The sequence below is a fragment of the Eubalaena glacialis genome, chromosome 6 (assembly GCF_028564815.1).
Source record: "Eubalaena glacialis isolate mEubGla1 chromosome 6, mEubGla1.1.hap2.+ XY, whole genome shotgun sequence".
Taxonomy (NCBI): domain Eukaryota; kingdom Metazoa; phylum Chordata; class Mammalia; order Artiodactyla; family Balaenidae; genus Eubalaena; species Eubalaena glacialis.
In genome coordinates this window covers 146,337,711-146,365,361 of record NC_083721.1, presented here as the reverse complement: position 1 = coordinate 146,365,361, position 27,651 = coordinate 146,337,711, and the positions used below count along the sequence as shown (strand labels likewise).

Below are 27,651 nucleotides of genomic sequence, written 5' to 3'. Positions count from 1 at the left end.
CCTGCAGGGGGGATCTTGCTCTTGGCTTCTACTGCGGAGATGAGCTGGAGAAGGAGGAGGAGCACGGTGACAGGGGACAGCATGAGGACGGCTGCCCTCGGCTGGCAGCCTCTGATTGCTGCACAACGGGGCTGTGAATTCGGACCTGCTCCTTAAGCCCAGCGGAGAACAGGGAGAGGAGCCTTCTGTGCTTTTATTAACTCTCCAAGCACCCTATGTGGAATTCTGTCTTAGGCTGACGTCTCTGACCAAGAAACAACAGAGGGTGTTTTTATTTTCTAATTTAGTAAAAGCCTTTTGCTCACTTCCACGGGAAGCGTAAGAACAACTCTCAGCTACTGTAAGTAAAAGGAAAATACTTACTGAGCACCTACTATACACCAGACACTGCGTGAGGAGCTTTACGTCTGTTATGTCAGTGACATCTGACAAGTAACTAAGAACTGGGATCAGGGAAATGAGCAGAAACCAGAAAACAAAGATAGGTTTAAGGCAGAGCTCTTTTTTGTTACTCGCTAGAGAAAAGTACACTCGAACGAATAACAGAAGTATAAAGTGGGACTGATGTGGGGTGACCCAGGTGCAAATTCCCAGTTTTTGAATTCCAAGAACTAGGGGGACCAAGGGGATGATCCTGGGCTTAACACATAGAGTTCATTCATTTAATAAACGGCTTCTGTTACACTCCCCTAATTATGATCTCTGTATGCTTCTTTTCCCTGACTTAGAGAAATGCAAAAATTACTATGTAGTCAAATCTATCAACGTTTCCCTTTACTGCTTCTCTTTTAGTTCCTATGCATAAAAGACTTCACCCCAGCATCAGATACCAAATCACTTGGTACTTCCCTTGGCAGTCCAGTAGTTAAGACTCCACGTTTCCACTGCAGGGGGGCGTGGGTTCGATCCCTAGTCGGGGAACTAAGATCCCGCATGCCATGCAGTGCGGCCAAAAAAAAAAAGAGTCCTCTCCAGATAACCAATCACTTACTATCTGGAAGTATAAGCCTTCAGAACTTGCAATGCAGAAGGAGAGGTGAATACAAACTAAGATAAATATGGAAGGTAATGACTAACTGAAATTCAAATGAGTGGATCAAACTAGTGCTCAAGAATTTCGAAGAGGAATGGAAAACAGGCGGAAGTGGTCCCATCTTGTGTGTGTGTGTACACGCATTGGGAGAGGAAGTGGGTAAAGGATGAGGATACCAAGCAAGAGGGTTAAAGCATCAGTAACAGCCTTTGGAGATTAGTTTAGAAAGGGAAATAAAGAGGTGGGCTTGAGAAGGATGCATGAGGCCAGCATGTAAGAGGCCTTGAAGGTGAAATTAAGATTTACTATCATATTTTACAAGTTTTGTATTTTACACCAATTTAACAGGTAATGACCCCCTTAGAAATGGTGATTTAGAGAGGAGATAAAGGATACCTTCAAAGGAGAAATCTAGACAAAACAGAACAAACCGAGGTTATGGTACCCAGCAGACCCACACCCACAGAGCCCAGGGATGCACTCTTCACCCCAAAAGAGACTGGTCTGCACAGAAGGGACCCGAGTCAGTCACGTACTTACCTCCTTCTGCTTCTTAATGATGACAGAAAATTCCGTGTATGGGATCCGTGGATTTAGCTCACATCCCATTAAAGTGGCTCCTTCATAATCCTTGATGTAGCCAACATATTTGGTTTTAGGGATTTTAATTTCTTTGGAGAAACCCTGCAAAGTCAATAACTTCATTTATACAGGGCTGTGCATCAAACATCCTCTCTGAGTGCTAACTATATGCTAGGCCTGTCTTGGTGCCCAGCACAGGTCCAAGCTCTCATCCTATTATCCTGGGGAGGATTAGCATGAAACCCTTCCAAGAAGTTCAGAAACGTCAAAAATCAACTGTGCAAATAGGAAGCAATTCAACATAAAAAATAAACCTAGTAAAACACAAATAATATTAAAAAGTCTTTAACAAACATGGCTATTAAGTAAAAATAAGGTTTAATTTTGCATTAAACTGCACAGTTTCTCCCAAAGTAGACAGGGGGCCTCTAGGATGCTCCACAAATCAATAACTAACATTGATCTAAATTCTGAAAGCAAAATTTGTCCAAAAATATAGCAATAAGAACCTTGATGTTGAGGAAATGAAACACCTACTTGACAGGCAAAAAAATTCCAGACGGCTTCCCTGGTGGCACAGTGGTTAAGAATCTGCCTGCCAATGCAGGGGACACAGGTTCAAGCCCTGGTCCGGGAAGATCCCACATGCCACGGAGCAACTAAGCCCGTGTGCCACAACTACTGAGCCTGTGCTCTAGAGCTCGCGAGCCACAACTACTGAGCCCACGTGACTAGAGCCCGTGCGCCACAACTACTAAGCCTGCATGCCTAGAGCCCGTGCTCCGCAACAAGAAAAGCCACCGCAATGAGAAGCCCGCGTACCGCAACGAAGAGTACCCCCGCTCCCCGCAGCTAGAGAAAGCCCATGCGCAGCAACGAAGACCCAACGTAGCCAAAAATAAAATAAAATAAATAAATTTATTAAAAAACAGAAAAACTTCCTGACCATCACGACAGTGGTTGTTTCAGAGATATTAACGCTTTGCAGTATATTCATTTACATACTTTAAGCTGTAATAATATAGTTATACAGGGCATATAGTCATATATCTATAACGACTTTCTTTATGGTGCCTATTTCAAATTTTTGCAGAAAATTACTTGGACTTTAAATTTCCTGCCTCCTCTTTCAGCAAAAACTTATTTTCCAAGCAATTACTGACATCAGCCTCAAAGAGGACCACAGACAAGTCTCTTAAGAAGCATGGCTGAGATTTCATCTCTACAATGTCGTTACTGCCTAGGAAAGCTGACACTCAAGCCCGCAGTAAAACAAATCCACTGAGTTCTCTCTAGTGAGTTTTATTACGAAAGTCACAAAGGCATCCTAAAGCATGAGGAGAAAATAAATAGGAGGTTACTCATCTGACATCAGAGGAGTGAAAGCTTTCTAGTCATATGAGGACTTGTATTTTAAAAAGAGGTTAATAGATTTTATGTAATAAAATCTTTAAAATTCTGTACATTAAAAAAAAAATCCACAAGCAATGTGGAAAAACAAATGACAAATGGGAGAAAAATCATAAAATAAAAGGTTACTATCTTTATATATATGAGTTCTCATAGATCAATATAAAAATAAATATTTTAATAGAAGAAGAGGCAAAATGCAATGAATTGGCAATTCAAAAAAAGAAGAAATACAAAGGGTCAATGAACAAGGAAAAACAAGTCGAACTTCACAATAATCAAATAAATGCAAACATGCACAATTTGTCACCTAGGAAAGGGGTAAAAAAATATATTTTTTTCAATTATGAACTTGTTTCCTGAGCCCCCTTATACACTGCTGACATGAGGAGAAATTATTTGGCAGGGCATAACAAAACCTTAAATACTTCTGGAAGCGCACATTCACACATGGACACTTAGTTAAAAAAATACCTAAATGTCCCCCAAATGTGGTATTGGTTTAATAAATTATTCTCCATTTATACAACGAAATTTCAGAGAAGCATCAAAAATCATATTTGAAAAATCAGACTATATTAAGTTAAAAACGTAAGTGATTAAAATACATGCAATAATGAGCCAATTTTTGTATTTATATACAGACAAACACACACAGAGAAAAAATATTAGAAGGGTATCTGTCAAAACGTTAACAGGGGCTTCCCTGGTGGCGCAGTGGTTGAGAATCTGCCTGCTAATGCAGGGGACACGGGTTCGAGCCCTGGTCTGGGAAGATTCCACATGCCGCGGAGCAACTAGGCCCGTGAGCCACAACTACTGAGCCTGCGCGTCTGGAGCCTGTGCTCCGCAACAAGAGAGGCCACGATAGTGAGAGGCCTGCGCACCGCGATGAGGAGTGGCCCCCGCTTGCCGCAACTGGAGAAAGCCCTCGCACAGAAACGAAGACCCAACACAGCCAAAAATAAAGAAAGAAATAAAGAAATAAATAAATCAAAAAAAAAAAAAAAGAATGTTCTGGACGGATTGCTTTGTTTAAAAAAAAAAAAAACGTTAACAGTAAATTTCTCTGGGTGGTAGAATTACAAGCAATTTTTCTTTTTTTCTTTGTGCTTCATTTCATTTTCCAAAATTTCTATAGTAACTATACATTACTTTTGCCATCAGAAAAGTAAACGGAAAATGTTTAGGAATTTAGAATTACAAAGCACTATTAAAAAATATGTAGCAAAGTATAACCCTCAAAGTGCCGAGATGGAAACTTCTGACAGAAAGAACTAAGATGCAGCCAAGCTCCCAGCCGCCTGTGTGCTGTTGCACCAGGACTGTCAGGAGCCCTTTGAAAACATTTGAATTTCCTCTCTGCTGTCATAAATGAAGGTCTTCCAGAGACTGAATCTATTTCTCTCATTCATGGAGAACTCTAGTCCCCCAGCAATGGGAATTTCTCCTTAGCCTGGGGATAGCACATTTTAGAATGTCAGGATGTAACATTACACTTCACTTACAGATGACGTTCGTTCATTCACTCAACAAACATTTATTCAGTACTTACAATGTGTTGGTCATACCCTCTAGTCCAGACTGAAGCTTACCTCTGGCTTAAGGCTTGCAAAATAAATGGATGCCCCTCTTATAAGCAGAAAACAGTGGGGGGCGGAGGGTGGGTACTTATTTGCATGAAAGCTACCTGAGTGCATATTAAGAAAAGGAATGACAGAACAGGGTTGCACGTGAAAAAACCCACCTGCTTCTTGAAATATCCAATTGCATATTCATCTGCATAGGTGAGAAAGTTCAGGATGTCATGTTTTATGTGATATTCCTTCAAATGGTTCATCAGGTGCGTTCCATAGCCCTGTGGGCAAGTCAGTATGCAGACAAATATATTAGGTTCTGGAGAAAAGAAAGTCCCATATTTTCACTGGGAAATACTGGCAAATTTAGGAGTATGTATTGCCAATGTAACACCAACACCCTTCTTGCATTTCTGAACTTTGAAAATGAGCTGTAAAACCAAACAAATTCAAAATCCTTGAATGGAGATACAATCATCTTTTGAAAACACAAGTTTCTGGCTCTTCGAAAAGAACACACCAAGGCTACAAGCTGCTCATTCAGTCCTAGAGATTACATGCTGAATATTAATAAAGAGGTTTTTGGAATAAATACTGATTATGAATTTCTGCTTATGTTTAAAGTATTTGAGAACCTGAGATGAAAAGAGCAATGTAAATGAGAAGGGCTAATCTCTACTAGAATATTAACTAATCCAGGTGTTTCCTGCATACAACAAATCAGCAGTCCTTCCAAAGAACTGTATCATCACGTACATAGGGTTTTCCACTTGGTCTTATCAGACCTTTCCAAACAAAGTCTGAGAAGCCCTGAACCTCTAAGTGAGCCAGAAGACATTAGGAAGTAACTAAAAATAGTGAACAATGTTAAATAAACTAATGATTGAAATATGAAAAAAAAAAGTAAGTACCAGGTTTTTTGATGATGTACAATGCTTAGAGAAAAATCTATAAATTTAAAGGGATGGTTTTAGAATCTCATAAAAAGAAGATGAAAGTAAACCCAAGCATCCAGATACAAATATCTTCACATCAATATTTTAGAATTTGGTGACACGCTTTTCTGAAGAACTCAAACATGCTCATAGGTATGTTATCATGGAACTACAGGCCCACAGGGGAGAAGGACCTTGGGAAGTCATCTGGTCTGATTCTATCCCATGTGACACTAGAAGTCTCCTGCCACCTACTTTGGACAGCTGAGCTGCTAGAACACCTCCAGTTTAGGGTGCTCGCTCAGTCCTTAGACCAATTAATTTTCAGCCACTGTTATGGTTGGGAAGTTCTTCCTATGTTCACCTGAGATCTGACCCCTCGTTCCTTCTACCTATTGACCTTAGTTCTACTCCTAGAATAACAAAGACTGGTCCCTGCTTTTAACAACTCTCCAAACCCTTGAAAATTATCCTCCCTCACCCATGCCCATTCCTACCTCCTAGGTCCTAAGCCAAGCTTCAGTTGTTCTTCATATGGCATGATCGGAAGACCCTTTCTCAATCTAGTCACACTTTTCAGGGTTTTCTCCTGTATAACAGGGGTCTCCAACCCCTGGGCCGCAGACCGGCACCGATCCGCGGCCTGTTAGGAACTGGGCCACAGAGCAGGAGGTGAGCGGCGGGCGAGAAAGCGAAGCTTCATCTGCCGCTGCCCCGTCACTCCCCATCGCTCGCATTACCGCCTGAACATTCCCCCCACCCCTCCCACGGTCCGTGGAAAACTTGTCTTCCACGAAACTGGTCCCTGGTGCCAAAAAGGTTGGGGACCGCAGCTGTATAACAATACCCTTCTAAAGCATGGATCCCAAGACCAAGCATAATAATATTCAGGGGACAGTCTGTCCAGTACATAGGAGAAGAGTATTACCATCTCCCTATTCTGGAAATTATTCTTCCATTGATATTACCCATGGACATGTTAGCTTTTCCCAAACATATCACAACACTGACACATTGTGAGTTTGAATAAAACTCGGATAAAAAGACGAATGAAATCTCTCTCTTCTTGAGAAGATAGTAAAATGGGGAAGATAGACATATAGAACTCATAATTACATATACAACTGGCTGTTCAATATGGTAGCCACTAGCCATGTGTAGCTTTTGAGCGATGAAAATGTGACAAGTCCAAATGAGACATACAGGTGTAAAATACACACCAGGGGAAAAAACTCTCAGTAATGACTTTTAAACTTATTGCATGTTGAAATGGCAGTATTTTGGACACATTAGGTTAAACAGAAAATATCAAAATTAATTTCACCTGTTTCGTTTTACTTTTTTTTTAATACGACTGTTGGAGATTTTTAAATTACACATGTGGCTTGCATTTGAGGCTTACAGATGTGTTTTTATTGCACAGCACTGGTACAGAGTGATGTATTTGTACCTATAACAGAGGAAAAGGCTATAAGATATTTAAGAGGGAGAAGGAAAAGAAGATGTGTAAGCTAAGCCTTAAAGAAGTTTTGTCAAGTGGTAAGAAGACAGACTGGAAATTAAATGTAAGGAAAAATAAACCGCCACAAAAGTATTATAAAAAGATACAGGAAAGTGGGTTTATAACCTAGGGATACAGAAAGGCTTCCTAAAGAAAATATAAAATGCGAAAGCATAAAGGACTGATTATTAAGTAGACTACTTCAAAGGTTAAAACTTGTTCTACAGATTTCATAAGCAATTTAAGATACCATAAACAAAATGACAAAATGGGACGGTATAGATATACAAGATATTATAAAAAATTAACATCAAGTATGCATAAATAATACCTTCGATAGGATCAATACAAAAAAAGATAAATCATCAAAGGAACAAGCAATAAATATAACCAAGAAATTAAAAAAAAAAAGATGTTTGATCCCAATAGTAATCAGAGCACTCCATCATGTGATGCAATATTTCACTCAGCACTACGCAAATTTCTTTAAGGTTGACAATACACAGGGAAATGGTACTTTCCAGCACCACTGGTGAAAGTGTAAATTGGTAAACCCACTGAGAAGGGTGATCTGGAAATAATTTTTTAAATTGAGACTCTGGCCATAGTCATTCTTACAGAGATGCCACTTTTCAGCGTCTAGAAATCATTTCCAAACAGAGCACTGTTAGTGATAGAAAATAACTGGAAATAAACATGAATGTCTTCCATAGGGAACAGTTACATAAATTATGGTCCGTCTACATTAGGCAAATCTATATAAAAAGAATAAAGTAGTTCCACATTAGCACTGTACAATAGGGATTTCTGCAATGATGGAGATATTCTTCATCTATGCTATCCAATATGGTAGCCATTAGTCACATGCAGCTACCAAGGACTTGAGTGACTAAGGAACTGAATTTTAAACTTTATTTAATTTTAATTGATCTAAATATAAGTTTAAATAACCATGTTTATGTACTAAAGTTGAAAGATCCCTAAGATATAATGGAAAGGTTTTTTTTCAATTATGTACAGTATGAATTCTAGTTATGTAAACAACAACACACCACACAGACAGGTACATGTCCATGTACATAATATAGAGAAGCACCTAGAAGGATGCACACCAGGCTGACAATGGCTGGACGGCAGGGGGAAGGGGGGATGGGGTTTTTGCTTTCTCTGAAAATGTATCTGTGCATGACCTATGTAATTAAATATTATTTTTAAAGAAAAGTGGGGGTAAAGAAACTGGAGAAAAGGGAAGGGTTGGCTACTGCATGTGCATAAGAATAGTAATATCTAGGAATCAGTAAGAAATGTGTCTTCTGATGAAACTCACTTTAACCTAGATGTGAGTTTAACCTAGATGTGGTTGATGGAAGAGAGTTAGGCTTTCACTGTATACACCATCTTGTAAGGAGCTAACAGAACTATACATTTTCTCCCCTTCACCCACAATCCAAGGATTTTACTCAAGAAGAATAGTAATGGTTCTTTTGTAAATAGCTTCTCAAAACCTGCATAAGATATTCTTCATCAACAGCCACTAATCTGTCATTTCTCCAAAGAAATTTTCCAGATTCCAACTGCTTGTGAGTAGGGACTGTGCCTTTTAACTTGAATCCTCTCTGTGTATTTCCTTGGTTAAAGAGGCACTAACAGTGTTAAGCTATTATATGCAAATGTTTAGATTTTTCACCCCAGAACTATTTCCCTCCTTTGTATGCCTTTATTTTCAACTATCATCAAAAGGATTCCTTTCCAAATCCACCTGGTAACTTCAGTGTTTATTTAAATACTTACTGTGGTAAATAAGTATTAGCCATGTAACTTTAAAGTTGCATATAATGTCAAACCCAAATAGTTCTTAGATAAGCTATTCTAAAACCAGGTGAGGAGCTTTAAGTAAATTCTCAAATGTTATCTTGCATGTGTTTTGAGCAAGATAAATTCATATACAAATCTTATTTAAAGCATTCACAGGAATTTGTATATAAGCTTAAGTCTCCAAAATGAAAGTATCATTTAGCCAAGATTTTTAATATCTCAAATCAAAATTGTTAAACCTCCACTTATGAACTTTCTGTTTTCACAAATAAGTGCTACCAGAATTGACTTCCATCAGATGCATCCATTCTATCCAGTTTTGAAAGATTAATCTTCATTTTCTAAAACTAGTTAAGTCACTTACAAAAGGTAGCTTTTCTTTTAGTTTTTCCTACTCAGTTTATGATGTTTGGCCACCTTCCTTCAAGTCTTTAGAAAATTATATGGTTTGGGGAAAAAATATACACTGCCCTTCTGGGAAGTAATAAGACAAAGCATCCAATTCATATTAAACAGCTTTAGTTTCCCTCTGGTATCCTAAAAGTGTCCAAGGCAACCTTAACCAACCTTTCCAAACAAGCTGCTTGGTGTAGCTTTCTTTGCAAACAAAAATTAGGCAATCTTCTTCTGAAATTATAAACCAAGGACATATTTTCCAGCTCCTCTCCCTATGAAAAGCCAAACCAAATTTTTCTATTAAGTAAGTTCCTAAATTCTGGACACTTATTGTTTCTCACTTTGGCTAGGGGGAAATAAACCTGTGATAAGCACAGCAACAGTACCATCGAAAGACATATAGTCAAAGTTCCTTGAAAAAGAGCCAGAGATCGGTTTCAGGTAAATGTGGGCCCTCACCTTCTCCAGTCAGAATGATGAATTTTGTCTGCCCTTGGATGTTGAGTGTTGTGAGTCAAAGACAAAAGCCCCATTTGTGCTTTGTGAGAGGAAACCACAGCAGCTGTAACTGGCACCGTGACCATTACACAGAGGAGAGATGTTAATGAAGCCAAAAGCACCCATGGCCCTGGTTTCAGCCGGCAGGCAGCACATGATTCCTTCCAGAGATCCATTTTTGGTTTCTGTAACTGGCATTGCTTCATTGTAGCTGAAGAAGGCAACAATGTCCTTAGGCCCGCACTGTCCAAGCCCAGCAAGCACCTGAAATGTGGCTAGTCCAAACTGACACAGGTGTGAGTGCGGAATACACTCTTGATTTCTGAGACTTAGTACAAATCAAAGAATGTAAAATGTCTCAATAATTCTTGGACGCTGAGTACCTGTCGCAATGACAACACTTTGGATATACTGAGTAAAATAAAGTATATTTTTTTAGAATTATTTTTGCCTATTTTCTTTTTTTTTTTTTTTAATGTAGCACTAAAAAATTCAAAATCACATACCTGGCTCACATTTGCACGTTGCATTATATATCACTGGACAACGTTGCCTTAGACCTGCCAATAATTTTTCTCAGCAGCCATCAGATCCTGAGCTACTTATCTTTCCACCAATTGCCGTATTTTTGCATGATTTTAGGGCTCCCAAAGTACCAAATGAATTATAGTCTGAAGACACATTTCTGGTTCCACTTTCACAAAAGCAGCAGAGGAGGACACAGCACAATCTAAATCTTTCTGACAATTGAGAATCTGATTTATTCCAGTCAGACTGCAATGCCAACCACGCTATCAATAAGACAGTCTGGTTCCTGGGGAGGAAGGGACCCATGCCAAGGACAATCGGGAAGGCAAATCAGCCACACACACACACACACACACACACACTCCAAAAAGACCCACATTCCAAACGTGCATGAATATTTCTGAAACTCAGTCATAAATTTTTCAAATATGTCGTGACTTCCCCGACAGAATTTCTTTAGTCCTTGTCCCCCATTAGGCACAAGGTCATAAGAAACCTTTCTGAGGTGTGAGCCACCTAAATCATCTCCCTAATCCACATCGCACCACACCCCTTCTGGTGGTGCAGTGTCCCCAGGGGTGTGTACACATGTCTGCACGTGGAAATGATCAGTAACACTGAGACGTGTTTTCAAACATCTCTTCACTTGCTGTAAACTTTGCCTGAGTTGCACCAGGGGCTGTGCGGTGTCCCCAGACCCTGCGCCCAGGTCCAACAAAGCCCGGTAGAGCCTGACTGTGGATACAAGGAAGCGTGTATGCTACACACACACACACACAAACACACACACACACACACACACACACACACATCCACCCGCAGTGAGAGGGTGCTCCTCGGAAAGTCCTGGGCTCCACTTGGAACCTTCTCTGGACCTGGAGACCCTGCCCAGCTCTGCGGCTTTCGTGAGAAGCACCACATTCTACATTTCTTCTAAGACCTTGGGTCACTCTTACCTTGACTTGCTCATTTGAGGTTACAGCACAGAAAACAATCTCTGTGAATCCTTGGGATGGGAACATTCGGAAACAGATACCACCAATAACACGGCCGTCTTTAATTAAAGCAAGGGTTTTGTGTTTCCTGCAAGAATAAGATTATGTCAAAGTTTTACTTCTCTTGGTTATACAAATATACTGTTTGGGGTGTCCCTCATGAACCAGCCAGGAAAAGCAGGGGGTTGTTTCTTCTTGATTTTTCCATGGAAACATCCTCTATCTGGCCACCATCTCGCCAGACCATTCTTTACTGTGGACTTCTTAGAGCAAGCTTGCCTGCCTGAGATGGCACCAGGGCTTCCGTGAGGACAAAAGCTGGCCACCTAAGAAGGCTCTGAGGTTACAAATAAAGAACAGAGCATGTGGGGAGGTGCTGACTGGTGCTGGAACAGGGCCACCCCTGATGCCCACAGATCCACAGTGGGAGTCCAGAGGGAGAACACAAAGGCAGGGACAAACATGGTATGTGTTTCTGAAGAGTTTAGTCTCACTCAAAAATAGCACGGAAACAATATGGAAAAGAAAACCAAACCCACAGGTACAATTTGCTAAAACCTGCATTCCAGAATCCTATCAGGACTGCTGTCTAAAACGTCACTCTGAATAGTCACATGCATGGATCACAATGCACGTAGGCTACTGGGTTCCATGTGTTAAAATACATTCAAGTAGGGAAGTTTACTTTCTTGTTTTTTGCTTTTTTTTTTTTTTAATGTAATGGATTGTCAAAGTTAACCTAATACCCCAATAATCTTCTCAGGGCTTACAGACCCTGGCAACAATGGTACCTAGTTAAGATACCAAAATCAAGAGTATTTTGACTGAAAAAAGTGGGACGCCTTCTTAGCGTTTATATATTCCTTCATTGCTATAAGGAATGAAGCCGGATGGTCACCAGCAACTTAAAATATAAAGCCTCATTAACAAAAAATTGACGAACTGTTGAAAAATTAATCTTAATGCCTTTAGCCATGGCAATTATCGTGATGCCACTCTGCATCCACAGTGTGACGAGAGGCCGCAGGACTCGGTGGGTGACTACGGCTGACTTTCACTATCTGAGTAGCTCCTCTTTCATTTAAAAGGGAAAAGAGGGGACAGGTGATCCCTGGTGATCCAGCGGTTCAGACTCAGCGCTTCCACTGCAAGGGGCACAGGTTCAATCCCTGGTCAGGGAACGAAGATCGCATGTGCCATGTGGCATGGCCAAAAAATAAAAAAAAGAAAGAGAGAAAGAAGAGGGAAAAAAGGGAGAAGGAACAGCAGGGCACAACTTACGGGTCAAAGACAAGCCGTGTGATGTACTCCTTTGGCATCCGGGGCAGCTGATGGGAAAACACATTCTGCAGCCCCACCAGCCAAATCAGTATCTTCTTGTTGGGCTTCTGGTTCAGGGAATTGCCCACTACGTGAAATTCAATCACACCCCTGCGCTCCTCCATCCTTGCCGCTTCGTCCCTGGCCGAGTGTGCTGACAGAAAATTGGTCTGGGACGCAGGAGACAGGAAAACATTACACAGAGCTCTTCTCTTAAGACAGGAGGGATAGGACATAGCAATGCCTCTCTTCTGTGTTCTAATAAGACGCACATTTGTGGATTTTCAGGGTCCCAACCAACACACGCAAGTTATGAAAACAAAATAGGCAGGTAGAGCATTTTGAGGGACCAGAGTATTCTACGTGTACACGGAGATTTGGTGTAGATCAGGAGCCACCAGACTTTCTGTAAAGGGCCAGGGAGCTCATATTTTAGATCTGCAAGTCATGAGGTCTCTGTGGCAACTCGCCAACACTGTTGTAGGGTGCAAGCTGCCGCAGACAACACATAAATGACTGGGTGGAGAATTCCAGTAAAACTTTACTTAAAAGGGGGGAAGGCGGACTGGATCTGGCCTGAGGGCTGTAGTTTGCCAGTCCCTGGTTTTTAGGAACTCCATCTGGCTGAGTATAGCAGCCTCGGGATGACAGATCCCAGTACAGGCGCAACAGTGGCAGTCTTATTTATACTGTCAGCACCTCTTCTTGGAAGACGGTTTTCTTTGCACAGGAGTCTCCGTTGACCACTCTCAACCACAGCTCGTGGCACAACCTTGTGCCAGCACTCAGTGGGGTGCAGGTCAGTGTTCAACCATCAGTTCCCCAAGGGAGAAAAGCCCATGGGCGGCACGTGCTCATTTCACTGGTCTATGGCCGGTGCCCAGGTGCCCGGATGCCACTGTGGTCAGTTTCAAGCTACCAACGTATTTTAACAACCAGCACACAAAATTCCTGAAAATGTAACAGTTGCCTTGCGCACACCAGTACAAGTCAACTCCAGGACACTACTAAATCCACCCAACACATCCTGAAATGTGTGACTACATCCACATTTTATAGCTGAAAAAAACTGAGCTAAACTAATCCGTGAAGTTACTAAATCCCCGAAAGACAAGTACGCAAAAGGTACTACAGTCATAAGTCCCCAGGACTGGATATCTAGAAGGAAATGGAAAGAACAATTTTATAAGAAGATCTCTCTCTTAACAACATTCTGGTTCTCTGACTTATCCTCACTACCATGAAATAAACCTCTAAGGAAACATGACAAATTAAAAATGGGTACTTTGATCTAGCAGAGCCATACTAAAAAAAATTTTAAAGATGTTTTGCAAAATAATCTCCGAGCCATTTCTTCATTTTCTGGAAGCTGTCAGAAACGTCTTAAACTGCTTTGCCCCTGGATAGGACACAATGAGACTGACGGCAGTACTTTTACCAGAATTGCTTTACTCGAATCTAATCATGGGTAAACAGACAAATCCAGGTAGAGGGACATTATGCAAAACCAGTGACCGGGACTCTTCAACAACAGTGCTGCCACAAAAGACCAAAAGAGGGCTGGAGAACTGTTCTAGAATAAAGGAGACTAAAGAGGTGAAGAGGGGAAGTCCCTGGTGGTCCAGTGGTTAGGACTCCATGCTTCCACTGCCGGGGGCACAGGTTCAATCCCTGGTCAGGGAACTAAGATCTCGGAAGCCACACAGCATGACCAAAAAAAAAAAAAAAAAAGAGGTGAAGAGATAAGAACTAAATGCAGTGCATGATCCCTGACTGATCCTCCAACAACAGCAGCAAATGTTATAATGGACAGAATTTGGATATACGGGAAATTTGGATATGGGCTGTATATTAGGCCAAGGGTCTAATATAACTTTGTCTAAGCAAACTTTTCTATAAAGGGCCAGGGGACAACTATTTTAGGCTTTGCAGTCAGACTTCCCCTGTCTTAATAATTCAGATCTGCTCTTGTAGTGCAAGGCAGACACAGACAATAGACTTCAATTAAACTTTATTTATAAAACCAGCAAGTGGGTTGGATTTGGCCCACAGGCTGTAGACTGCCAACCCATACATTAGATAATACTGTAACCTAGCTAAATTTGCTGCAGGTGATAACTGCATTGAGGTAATGTGAATGAACAGTCTCAGTCTTAGGAGATACATGCAAATATAGTTAGGGGTGAAGTGTTATGACATCTCTATTGAATTCTGAAATGGTTCCTAATGCTTCACAGGAGAGACAGCGAGACAGAGGGAAAGTAAATGAGGCATGTTAACAATTGGTGAATCTAAATAAAGAGTCTCTGGATCTTTATCACGGAGTTTTTTGCAACATTTCTGAGGGTTTAAATTTTTCAAGATAAAAAGTTGAAGGAGGAGAAATGCCTTCAACTGCGTGAGATTATGTTTCCCCGTGATGTGACAGTCATCAAGGGGAATCAGCTCTCCATCAGCTTTTCTCACCTTTCCGACCCTGACCACCAGGCAAAATGCAAACCAGGGTAGCATGACATGCTCTCTCTCGGCAATACCATCCCCATTCCCAGCAGCTGGAGTGGCCCGGAGAGCAGAAAGGGTCCACCAGCTGGCTGCCTAGGTTCACCCTGCTGACCTCTGGCCCGAGCATCGCTGCAGGGTCCGTGATGGTGGACATGACCTCGTGGATTAATTCCAGTGGAATATCGCCCATCACTCGGGGTTTCTTGGCCTCCTCCAAAACATGAGAGTCATTCATTTTCCTCTTTTCTCCTTGATGATCAAAATAAAAGGGTAAACGATGGGTTATTTTAACCACAAAGCACATGCCAACTAATCCAACTTATTTTCTAATAACACTGACAGGTGTGGACGTCAACCCTCCGTGTACCGGGGGAGGGGCGCAGTGGAAGGCGGGAGAGAGAAGGGAGGAGGTTTCACAGTAACTGTCAACTGTAGATCTATTCTAAATAGTTTCTATTTTCCATGATAATTTTTTAACTTGATATGTGAGTTATTAAGGCATGTGTCTCTTCACTTGCGTATTAAGGGGTGAGTCTAGTTATCACTTTGTGGTCAGAGAACATGGTCCATATGATACCAAAGGTCAAAATTCTTCGAAACTTGCTCTATGGACTAAGACTTGACCAATTATTTGTAAATTAAGCATCTTCTTGGAAAGAATGTGTATTTTTCCGATTTTGAGTGCTCTCTACACATATTAGATTAATCTTGTTGATCGTGTTTGCAGGGCTTCTATCCTTACTGACAGTTTTGTCTGCTTGATCTATGAATGAATCAGAGATGTTTCTTCCAGACTTCAACTGTTGGTTGGTTTGAAGTGATTATTTCTCCTTGCAGTTCTGTTAATTCTCCCTCTTTCATATATGTTTGCATGTATGTATGTATATAGATATATGTGGTCGTATGCATGTCATGTACATATGTCTATATATTTGAAATATACTCATGAACTGTTTTATTTTCCTGGTGAATTTAATTTTTTCATCACGAAATGACCCTCACTATCTCTCACAATGCTTTTTTGCCTTAAAATGATGCCTCACAAAGCGAGCAGGGCCACTGGCCTTTGAAGTAGGTATACTCTCAATATGTCACATGCTGGGGAAGGCCGGGCAAAGGCAAGGAGAACTCTCTCCCACCTTCTTCCTTAGATTACATGGTGGCTTTCTGTCCCTTCTACTATTATGTTTGGTTTTTCTTTCTTTCTTTTTTTTCTTTCTGTCACAATGCATTTATTTTCACAATTAAAACTTCTTTAATTTTTAGATGTTCAAATCTAATTTATTCCTCAGGTGCGAATCCCACTAAAGCACGTTGCATATAGCATTCCCATCAACTTTAGCTAAAAAGTAGCAGAGCAATGTCAAGTATCTCATCCATACAAGATGCTTCTCCAAATATTATATGTTACTTACTAAACAGTTTTGGTTGAGTTCTTGTTTTTATAACTTTTTAGTTGTTGTGATTGGAGGTGAGTGAGAATATTTTCAGTCATTTGACCAAGAAGCCTTCAAATTCCACGATTCCCCAAGATGAACATTGTGAACTATTTATTTTGGAGCTGAGGCTTATACCCAATATGCCCCAAACTTGATAGATTGCTAATAGTGATGTGATAAGAAAGCATCTTAGGCTGCATCCAAGCTCACTCGCAAAGAGTTTCCAGATTAATTAGTGATGTCTCCCTTGGAAGTGGGAGAGACAATGGTGGCACCAATGCTAAATGCTTAGTACTTCATACAAAATCCTCTTCTCTCCCCCTTTTATGTCATTTCTTTAATGTCACACTTGGGTCATGCCCAAGATTTGTCTGAGGTCAAGCCTGCAGACAGAAATGCAACCTTCAAAACATTCTGTAACTGTGAAATGCCTTTAGGATTAAGAGATGTTTTTGCCCACATGGCAGATTACATTCAAGGCCAAATTCTTTCCCCTCCTGTATCCACGCTCTGCTATGTGATTTTGCAGTTCTTCCTATAAAAGGAGTAGGGTACATTTCCCCACCCCTTTACTCTGAGTTTGACCATGTGACTAGCTTTAGATGACAAAATGAGGCAGGTGTGATGGGGTACCAGTTCCGAGTTTAGGCTTCAAGTAAGTGTACTTCTTCTTGCTTTCTGGTGCTTCTGTCATCATAATAAGGACATATTCTGCCCCAAGGGAAGGAGAAGAAACCCAATGGTCCTAGAAGGAGGATGAGCAATACGCAAGCCCAGCCTGAAGGAGACTAGCCGGGATTAGCCACCTCCCAGGCAACACACAGGATGAGTGAGCTATGATAATAAAAGATTACAGTTTTAAGACTCTGCATTTTGAGTGGGTTTGTTACACAGTAATAATTAACCAATACAGCTCAAAGTGAGTTCCAACCATTGAGATCCTGGACATGTACAATCTGTTTAAAGTCTACCTTTGGCACGCCTCAGATAATAGAGCTTCTAGGGCAAATTGCAGTCCTCTATGATGCCCTCAAAGAGCTTACCTGGGTTTGCCTCAAGCCCAGAAGCGCCTTTACAGGAAGGACTGTTGCTCCCTCCATTCTGTTGCTCAAGGGAAGCTGAGTTTGAATTGAAGGTAACTGTCCCGGCCACAGGAGGTGGATTGATAACTGCCCCCAGGAAAAGGAAAAGAAGGTATTAAATGACTTCTTTCTTAGGCAATAAGGAACCAAGTGCACATGACACCATCCCATTCCTGCCTATCACCCCCAAAGAAGTCATCTTTAAAATAAAAACTATGGGGCCAATGTGGGCATGGTAAGAAAGACAGGGATGGATTATAACCCGCTGGATAGAATAAAGATATCCGAGTCCAAATTGATAAAATAATAAATGCATAAACAAATAAGTGGGGAGAAGGTGAAACTCTTCGTACAGGAGAATGCCAACAAATAAGAAGGGAATGATGGAAGTTGGCAGGGGCTGGGGGAAGCAGCCAGTATATAATAATTGATTCAGGGAAGAATCATCTGTACAGTCTAAACCTTGTGAATATAATTTTTTTTTTATATTTGTTTTTATTTATTTTTGGCTGCGCTGGGTCTTCGTTGCTGCGCGCAGGCTTTCTCTAGTTGTGGCAAGTGGGGGCTACTCTTCGTTGCGGTGCGCGGGCTTCTCATTGCAGTAGCTTCTCTTGTTGTGGAGCACGGGCTCTAGGTGCGCAGGCTTCAGTAGTTGTGGCACGTGGGCTCAGTAGTTGTGGCTCGCAGGCTCTAGAGCACAGGCTCAGTAGTTGTGGTGCATGAGCTTAGTTGTTCCGCGGCATGTGGCATCTTCCCAGACCAGGGCTTGAACCCGTGTCCCCTGCATTGGCAGGCGGATTCTTAACCACTGCACCACCAGGGAAGTTCCAATGAATATAATTTTAATAAAGACAGGATAGTCTCAAAGTATCTCCCCACAAAAGTACTTTTTTATTTATTACAAAAGGAGAAATGGTAACACTGCAGTGGAGAAACCTCATAAACCCCACCCTAAGCCAGTGATCAAACTGCACACCAGCAACAATGGGAGAGGCCAACGTTACGTGCCTCCCGATGTGACACAAAAATTGCTATAAACCACATCACTGAGATGAGGGGCAAAATGGAAAATAGCACATAGATTAGATAATAATACTGCATCAAGGTTAAAATCCCTTACTTTGATAACTATACTGTGGTTAAATAAGAAAACGTCCTTGCTCTTAGGAGATAGCCACTGAAGTCAGTAAAGGGGCATGACGTTTGTAACTTTCAAATAGTTTAGAAGACAAAAAACATACATATATGCACACATATATATGGAGCGAGACAGAGACAGAGAAACAGGAGAAATGATGAAGCAAGTATGGCAAATGTTAACAATTTAACAAAGAACATACAGCACACAGGACTGCTTTGTCCTAGTCTCGTAACTTTTCTGTAAGTTCGAGAGTATTTCCAAACAAAACCTTTTTGTTTTGCCTTTTTTCAAAAAAGCCATCATAGGAAGCAGGATGTTGTTTGCTACTGTGTTGCTGATCCGTAGCTGATGAGGCGAGACTGATGAGGGACACGGGCATTCCCAGTGCAGACAGATGCCCAGAGAGCACATTCATCTTGGTGTCAAGGCAGCCACAGTGTGGTCTACTACGGGGGACTTTCCCCGCAGCCAAGAGAGTGATGGAGTAAGTAAACCGAGCCACGGAGAGACATGGACCCATAGCACTCCTAACTGAACAGCAACTGGTATGTAAAGAATCAGGATATACTGATTTACAACGTTGTGTTAGTTTCAGGTGTACAGCAAAGTGAATCAGTTATACATCTACATATACCCACTCTTTTTTAGATCCTTTTCCCATATAGGTCATTACAATAAAAAATTTTTTTAAATAAAAATAAATAAAACATAGGTGAGGAAACCACACCTCCCCCAGAAAAAAAAAGAAAAAAACGGGGGATCAGAATATACTAAAGCACCAGGCTGTATGGCTTTCCTCCCAGCAAACAAGCCTTCTGAATTTCTAAGTACACTGGAGCGATTCCACACAAAGGGGAAGCTCTGGTGATTCAGAAGACATCTGAGTACCTTGCGAAAGTTCAGAGCCATCATTATGAATGTCATTTATCACAGTTGCATAGATGTGCAGACATGCCAATTAAGTAGGTGATTACACTTGTCTTTTCCCCCAGAGAACACACTGCAATTACTGCAGAACAGAAGACAGCCTGCTTCCGACGGCGGCAGGTAATACTGACAATCTAGCTGAACTGGGTGACAACCTGAGACACAGAGATGAATCTGAAATTCCCAGAGGGTCAGAGACGACCCGCCTTCTCCATCTTGTGTGATGACAGACAACACAATGGAAGTGGGACAGACTGGGAGGCATCTTGAGCAGGTGAGGGTCAAGGGAAGTCTTCACCCAGAGAGGAATCCTCTCCAGAAGTCCCTCCAGAAAAGAACTAAGTTGACCCTGCCAAATAGCTCTGGTGTTCCCGGCCCATGTTCTTCACTCATTCCTTCCACATGTGCTTGCCTGCACATTTGCAAAGCACACTCGGGCCGTGCAGAGCAGCGGTTAGAGCTCTGGCTCTTAACACAGTGCAAGAGACAGGAATTAGACCCAGTGTGAAGCTCAGTCCCATCACTCACGAGCTCTGCTTTTGGGCAACTGGTTGCTCCTCTCTGAGCTCTCATTTCTCATCCACATAAAGGGGATAATCACACCAACTTCTCATAGTTTGTGCTAAGGCTTAAAGACAGGAAGCAAACCTCAGGGCAAGCACTTACTGGAAGTATCAGCTATTCTGGTGGCAAAACTGGGTCTCTGACCATGCAGGAGTCACACTCACAGGAGACAGAGACGTACAGAGAAAAGGGGGCGAGGGAAGCATGAGGTGAGTGCTTTGTGACTCAGACTGCTGTACATCAGGTCACCTGAGGAGCTTTTAAAGTCTCGATGTCCAGGCCACGTCCTTGGCCACGTCCAGGCCATGCCTTTGGCCAATTACATCACACCCTCTTGGGAGGGGCCTCAGAAATCAGTAGTATTTTTTTTTTTTACTTAAAATAAATCATTTTGTTTTATTTATAGCTATTCTCAGTATCTAAACCAGTGCCATAAATATTGTAGAAAATCAGGAGATAATTGTGGGAAAGAAGGAAATTATTTTCAAACATACAGAAGCATCTACTGGCAAAAACTGATAGAAGCAATTCTTAACTATTTATTGAAATAAGAACCTCTAAATGGCATATTTTACTGAGTCACTAAGAGTCAGGCTATAAATTTAGGTGGTTTCTAAACTTTTTAAAAATTTTTTCTAAATTTTTAATATAAATTTTCTTTCCTTCCTTGAGAGCATCCCAAATTAATAAAGTTCTATAATTAATCATACCACAAATAAATAACACTATTCGAAATCAGTAGTATTTTAAATCACATGGGTGATGCCACGGTTCAGCCAAGTTAAAGAACCGGTGATAGGATATTATCAAGGTTCCATGAACATTTGGAAGAAAGGAGATCCAGCCCTTACTAGAAGGCGTGGGGAGAATTAGGAAAGGATTTGTGGGAGAGATGCCATTTGAAAGTTAGGTAAGATAAAGACAGAGACAAAGTGAACAACATGGGGACAGAGAGAGAAATACAGAACACATGCCCAGGTGCTACACAGAGCACGTCCAGGAAATGCTGACACTCAGGTCTGGAGTTCTGTCCATGCACAGAAGAGCCCCAGAGCGCTACAGGCTTTGAACCAGAGAAACATGAAATTATATTCTATGACCTAAGGAAAAAACAGCACAAAAGATGTTTCTGGTAACAAGAAGCCAAACAAAGATGGTTTGATCCAAACCAAAATACCTCATTCCCTAAGTACACTGCTTGGAAGGATTTAATTATATGCATCCAAACTTGGGCTCTAGATGAAAAAAAAAAGTTTTAATCACCTTCTCAAATGCAGTATGCTGAGTGAAAGAAGCCAGAGTCAGAAAGCTATGATTCCACTCATATGGCATTCTAGAAAAGGCAAAACTACAGGAACAAAAAACAAATCGGTGGTCGCCGAGGCTGGGGGTTAGAGCACCGAAAGGACTACAAAAGGGGTACAAGGGAATTTTCTGGGGTGATACAGTTGTCCTATATTTTTTTTTTCTATATTCTGATGGTAGTGGTAGTTACACAACTAACTATGTGTGTTTGCCAAAATTCACAGAACCACATACTAAAAAGGTTGCCTTTCACTGTACGTATTCAATTTAAAAAATTGCGGGGTGGGGGAATGGCGAGAATAAAATTACCCTTTGCTGGAGGCAATACTTAAGAGCCCCCATGTTACACATTGAACTAGATCTACTAAAAACTCGACATCAAAATTCTGCATTCTATCTTTCCCCAAGGCCACAAACAAATTACTGCTTTGGCATCTCTTGACAAACTTCTCCAAATTTTCCGAGCATCCAAGGCAGAAATTCAGACCCTCTTTCTAGGGTCAGTGTGACTCCAGAAGTTACACATCTTCCTTCCTCACAAAATGCTCGCTGAGGCCGCTGGCTGACCCGAGGCAATGCCGGCTGACGCCCTGACCCCACTTCACGTCCTGAGACTCACCATCCTACCATTATCCATGAGAGCAGCTTGATGCCCAAACCAGACCCCACAGATTCAGAAACCAGTCGGAGACATGATTCCTGGGCACATGTGGCCATTGACCAAGACTGTAAGTGTCTTCAAAAAGAGCCAGCATTGACTGCAGACCTGAGCCGCCTGGGTTTAAACCTCCTGTACAGCTGTGAGGCGCGGGCTGAGCAAACTCCCATAGCAGGAGCAGCAGCTGTTGTTATTTTGACTGTTTGGTTTGCACCTGCTCTCCTCACCAACAGAGATGTAGATGCAAGATTTGCCAGAGCTTTTACTTTTTTTGGCTGGTGCTAGTCTTCAATTCTTGATGAAAAACACAAATAAATGCAGAGTGAACTGCAACAAACACTTCCTGGTTGTTTTCTGATTTATACAAAAAAAAAAAAATTATTTTTTACCTGTTTGGATTCCTAGCTGGCTGGTTCTGGAAGAAGCTGAGAGAAAATCCTGATCCCAGATGGGAGAGTTTTGACTATAAACTTCTTCTTCTAACATAGACAGAAACCTAGGCACAAGAGTAAAGGCAAGCATGAGATCAAAACTAATGCATTACTAGAGGGACAAAAGCCCCGACCACCCATGGCAATCACATGAACACCAGCATCCTATCTTCAATTTAGAAATATGCTAGTCAGTTATGACTCAAGTGATGATTTAGTTGGGCAGCCCTGGTATATTCTAATAACAGAATGCATTTCTACAGATGTATTCTCTTTGGGCTCTGCATAGATGGATACGAGCTAGACTACACAGAGCATTACATGAGTGGAAATGCATTCCACCCAGTCTCCCTCAGGGAATCTCAGAACCAGATTCCAGCCCTCCACGGATTGGTCACTGTCACCGTCATTTCCATCACAAAAGCCGCTATAGTATTTACGGAATCCTTGCCATGTGCCTGCACTGTCCTAAGAACTTCCTTTTTTTTTTTTAAATTAACCTTTATCGGAGTATAGTTGCTTTACAATGTTATGTTAGTTTCTACTGTACAGCAAAATGAATCAGCTATACATATACATATATCCCCTCTTTTTTGGATTTCCTTCCCATTTAGGTCACCACAGTGCATTAAGTAGAGTTCCCTGCGCTACACAGTATGTTCTCATTAGTTACCTATTTTAGACATAGTATCAATAGTGTATATGTGTCAATCCCAATCTCCCAATTCCTCCCAGCAGCCCCCCTTTTCCCCCTTGGTATCCATACATTTGTTCTCTACTTCTGTGTCTCTATTTCTGCCTTGCAAATAAGATCATCTATACCATTTTTCTAGATTCCACATATATGCGTTAATATACAGTATTTGTTTTTCTCTTTCTGACTTACTTCACTCAGTATGACAGTCTGTAGGTCCATCCATGACTCTACAAATGACCCAATTTCGTTCCTTTTTATGGCTGAGTAATATTCCATTGGATATATGTACCACATCTTGTTTATCTATTCCTCTGTTGATGGACATTTAGGTTGCTTCCATGTCCTGGCTATTGTAAACAGTGCTGCTATGAACATTGGGGTGCATGTGTCTTTTTGAATTATGGTTTTCTCTGGGTAAGAACTTCTTATTGAATCTTCACATCAACCCAGTGAGTTACGTATTTTATTTTTATTTATCACACACATACATAGCTCTTACTATAGGATAGACACTGCTCTAAGTAGTTGGTGTATATTAACTCATTTGATCTTCCTAACAACCCTATGAGATAGGATCCATTATTGTACCCATTTTACAGATGGAAAAACTTAGGGCACAGAGAGGCTCAATAACTGGTACAAAGTCCCACAACCAGTAAATTGCAGGGCCAAGATCAGAACGTGTGATTAATTACTATGTTATATTTCCTGTCGTGTTATAAACAAACGGATCTCAAGTTCTGGGGGCCCAAAGAAATCACCCGAATACCTTGGTAGGAGTATAGATACCCAAACCCCACCTACGCTTACTGAATCGGAGTCTGGGAGAATGGTCTGGGCAACTGATTTTTGATAAGTACCTTGGACAGTTCTTATGTGCCCCAAAATAGAAGAACTATGTTTAAAATACCAACACAAATCTATACTTCTGGTACTGGAATGTCTTCCTGAAAGCCTCTTCTTAAGGCACATTAATTCTCATGGAGGGGTATAGAATAATGGCTAAGAGCTTGGGTTCTAAAATCCAATTACCAAGCTCACCACTTATTATTTGTGTGACCTTGGAACAAGTTCTTAACTTTCCTCTTCCTTGGTTCCACTTTCATAAAATGGAAATATCAACAGTAACTCCTGCAGAAGGTGGTAGTGAGGAGTACACTAATGTCATGCTTCAAATGGTGCTGACCCCTTAGGAAGTGCTCATTCATTCACTCAACAAACACTGAACGCCCACCACATGCCAGGTGCTGTGCCAGGTGCTGGAGGACAGAGGGAACACAACCTCGTCTTGCCCTCAAGAAGTTTACACTGCAATGATGTAATAAAGGTTAGCTACTATATACGTCTACTATCCTGCCTCTGAAATTTTGAAATCCAAAAGCCCTTAAAAAAAGTATTTTCCCTAATCCATTTGGCAACAAAACATACGTAAGACTACTTATAGTCTTTATAATTATAAATAGATTTGCTTTGGGGGACCTGCCCCCACCCCTAAAGCTATGATAATGTATAGTCCATGTGTTACGTTACCTTTATAAAGGTGTCAAGTTACCTTAAAACTTGAACTGAGAAACATACCAAGTATGGATAACTGATCAAGGACCTACATTCACATCATCATCATCATCACAATTACTCAAAGTGCCACTAGTCTTCTCATTAATCAAATCCGGCAACACTTTAGAAGGTCTCGGGGTGGTAGAGGTTGGGTTTTTGGATGTGAAGGCAGGTGGGGAAAGGTCCTGAGTGTCTTCTGACTTGTTGCTCATACTCAGAAGATTTAAGAATAAGGTACCATTTGCGTGAACATCTACCTGCGCTCAGTTGTGTAATTCATGGTTTACAGTAACGACATGAGTTGCCTTTTGCCAAGCAAGCCACCATTAACTTATGCTTTAAAACACTTCAGTATGCTTCTTATCTAACACAGAAAGACTGACAGCAACAGGAGGTAAAAATCCTTACTAAGATCACATTCTGACCTTGCTGACAAGAGGGAAGGTTCTTGATGCATTTCCCCCTTTTGCTAAGCAGACCCTGCCTTCACCTCACACAGCCCTCAAGATTTCCCCAACTGCCCTTTATCACAGAAGTAAATTTCCTTTCCTTTTCCAGGCTCCTTCTTTATCAGTAATTATATAATGGGAACACTTCACAAAGCCCTAAAGAGACTCACCAAAGAAGAATGCCATTAATAATTTAGGAAAATAATCATGTGTGTGTTATATAATATATATATACATATATTTAGTTATTTCAATAAAATAAAGAACAGGCTCATCTAATGCTATGAGAAAACGCTTGTTTTATATACAGAGGATACAAAATTGTATGTAGAATAAAAGAACACAATAAATTGATTCTTTATCACAATCCACTATTGGTTGAGGCCTTGTCATGTTCTCATCTAGTTCTTTGAATATAGCATCTTTCAGTATAATCTGATTATATTTATTGGATCTGCTTTAAAATCATTGCTAAATTTAACAGCTGGGCCCACTCGGAGACAGTTTCTTTAGACTGTTTCAATTTCCAAGTATAGGTATTACTTCCTTTTTTCTTTGTACATCATATAATCTTTTGTTAAAAACTGTGCATTTTACAAAATATATCTTAGCAAATTTGGATTCTGATTTTTTTTCCCCTGAAGTTTGTTGTATTGTTGGGGATTTTTTTTTTGAATAATTTACTTGGACTTAATCTGAGGAATTTCTCTCTCCTGGACTGTAGCTTTAGGCTAGCAGAACTCTGCTATTTCCCCATTCATTTCTTACAGAGTTTGCTCTTTTTATTGAAATCTTCCCTGGGTGTTGGTATTTAGCATGTTGCTACCAATCAAGTCAGCTTCCTCAGCTTAAAACCGTGGTTTTCACGGGCATTCCCAATCCTGCTACCTCCACCACACCTGCTGCTCTGGGTTTTAGGGTGTTTGAAGGGGTTATGTCCATTCAAGAATGCCATAGATTTTTGCTGTTTTTGGCCCAAATTTCATCAGCTTTTTATGAGTAAACGCTTCTCAACTTTTTTGAATTTATTTCCAGAAAACTAAAAAGATTGTTTTTGTATTTTGAGTTATTTGGGGGGACGGGAAGAAAGATGTTTTCTCTTAGTATAGAATCATAGGTTCTATACATGGAGAAAATATTGAAATATCTAAAAGCACAAAAAGTATATCACAGTGGTAGGGTTATAGTGGTCTTTTGCTTCTTTGTTCCCTGTGAATCAAATTTTCATCAACATGTCCATTTATCACTTTTAGAATGAAATGCACATACTAAAGTTTTTAAAAACAACCGTGTAAATAGGTGGATGGAGGTGGCGTGGGGGAAAGGCACACGTTAAAGCCAAGCAGAAGAAAGGGCAACATATGAAGAGCAGGAAGATAAGGATGTAAGCTCTGAAGATGCATCTGAGAATCATGGCGACCTCACCAGGTGTGAGAAGCAGTCTGCAGCCCTCGCCTTGAGCTGGTGCCCAAGATCCAAATGGCACCTCCGGCTTCAATATGAGATTCTGCCGCCAAATCTGCAGGTATAAATCCCTAACAGCCTCAAATGTTGTCAGATTCAATGAAAAGGGATTTAAAAGGATAAGTGGGTGGTAGTTTTACCCTACCATTAGTAACAGAGATGAGAAGAAAGCAACATTGATTTTTCAGCTGAACAGCATAAGCATGCCAGAACTATGGGCTGAATGAACAAAACACTATAATTAGCAAATATCTGCAAGAAGCAAAATGAGTTTGCTATGGGAAAAAAAAATTGCTACTATGCAAGGTAATTAAAATTTCTCTTTAAGCACCACAAAAGGTGTGAGGGGGGGAGGGGAGAGGGGTCCTCTTTGTCCCTTGGCTTAGAGACAGAATGACAACTATAATCTGAACACATGAAATGCTACTTATGTGGCAAATGTAATAGAGAAATAAGAAAACTGCTTTACTCTCCATGGAAAGAAGCTTAAAACAGTTAAAAGGCAGCCACTGAAATACATGAGCTTGCCCAGAGTTCATTACCCATTGAGGGGCAACATTCAAACTGCAGTTTAAGTGCTTCTGAACCTTCCTCCCTGGAGGATACCAAAGGGTCCATGTCCTGCCTCAGTCTCGTGTGCTGGTTGCCTTCAGGAAATACTGAAAATCAGGTGGCTAGGACTTATGTGCAAATATTGGACGTTCAGCTAAAGCTCATTAGAATTATCCTCTACCTAACGTTTGAGATTCGTGTTAAACTGCAAAAAAAAAAAAAAAACTGTTCAGTCCATTTTCATCAGAAAACCATTTTTGGTGTTGTTTTGGGCCTCACTTATTTTTAAAAAT

At 40.9% G+C, this 27,651-nt stretch overlaps 1 protein-coding gene across 1 annotated transcript in view; it reads right to left on the bottom strand.

The window, feature by feature from the left end:
• KAT2B (lysine acetyltransferase 2B) overlaps positions 1–27,651 on the bottom strand; it is a 101,550-nt gene that overhangs the window by 9,650 nt on the left and 64,249 nt on the right. The window contains exons 7-13 of the mRNA XM_061193708.1: positions 22,598–22,704; positions 17,575–17,700; positions 15,205–15,341; positions 12,552–12,760; positions 11,232–11,358; positions 4,773–4,883; positions 1,574–1,717 (exon numbers count right to left, since the gene is read on the bottom strand). Coding sequence (XP_061049691.1) covers positions 1,574–1,717; positions 4,773–4,883; positions 11,232–11,358; positions 12,552–12,760; positions 15,205–15,341; positions 17,575–17,700; positions 22,598–22,704 — 961 coding nt within the window. The remainder of the gene's footprint in view (positions 1–1,573; positions 1,718–4,772; positions 4,884–11,231; positions 11,359–12,551; positions 12,761–15,204; positions 15,342–17,574; positions 17,701–22,597; positions 22,705–27,651) is intronic.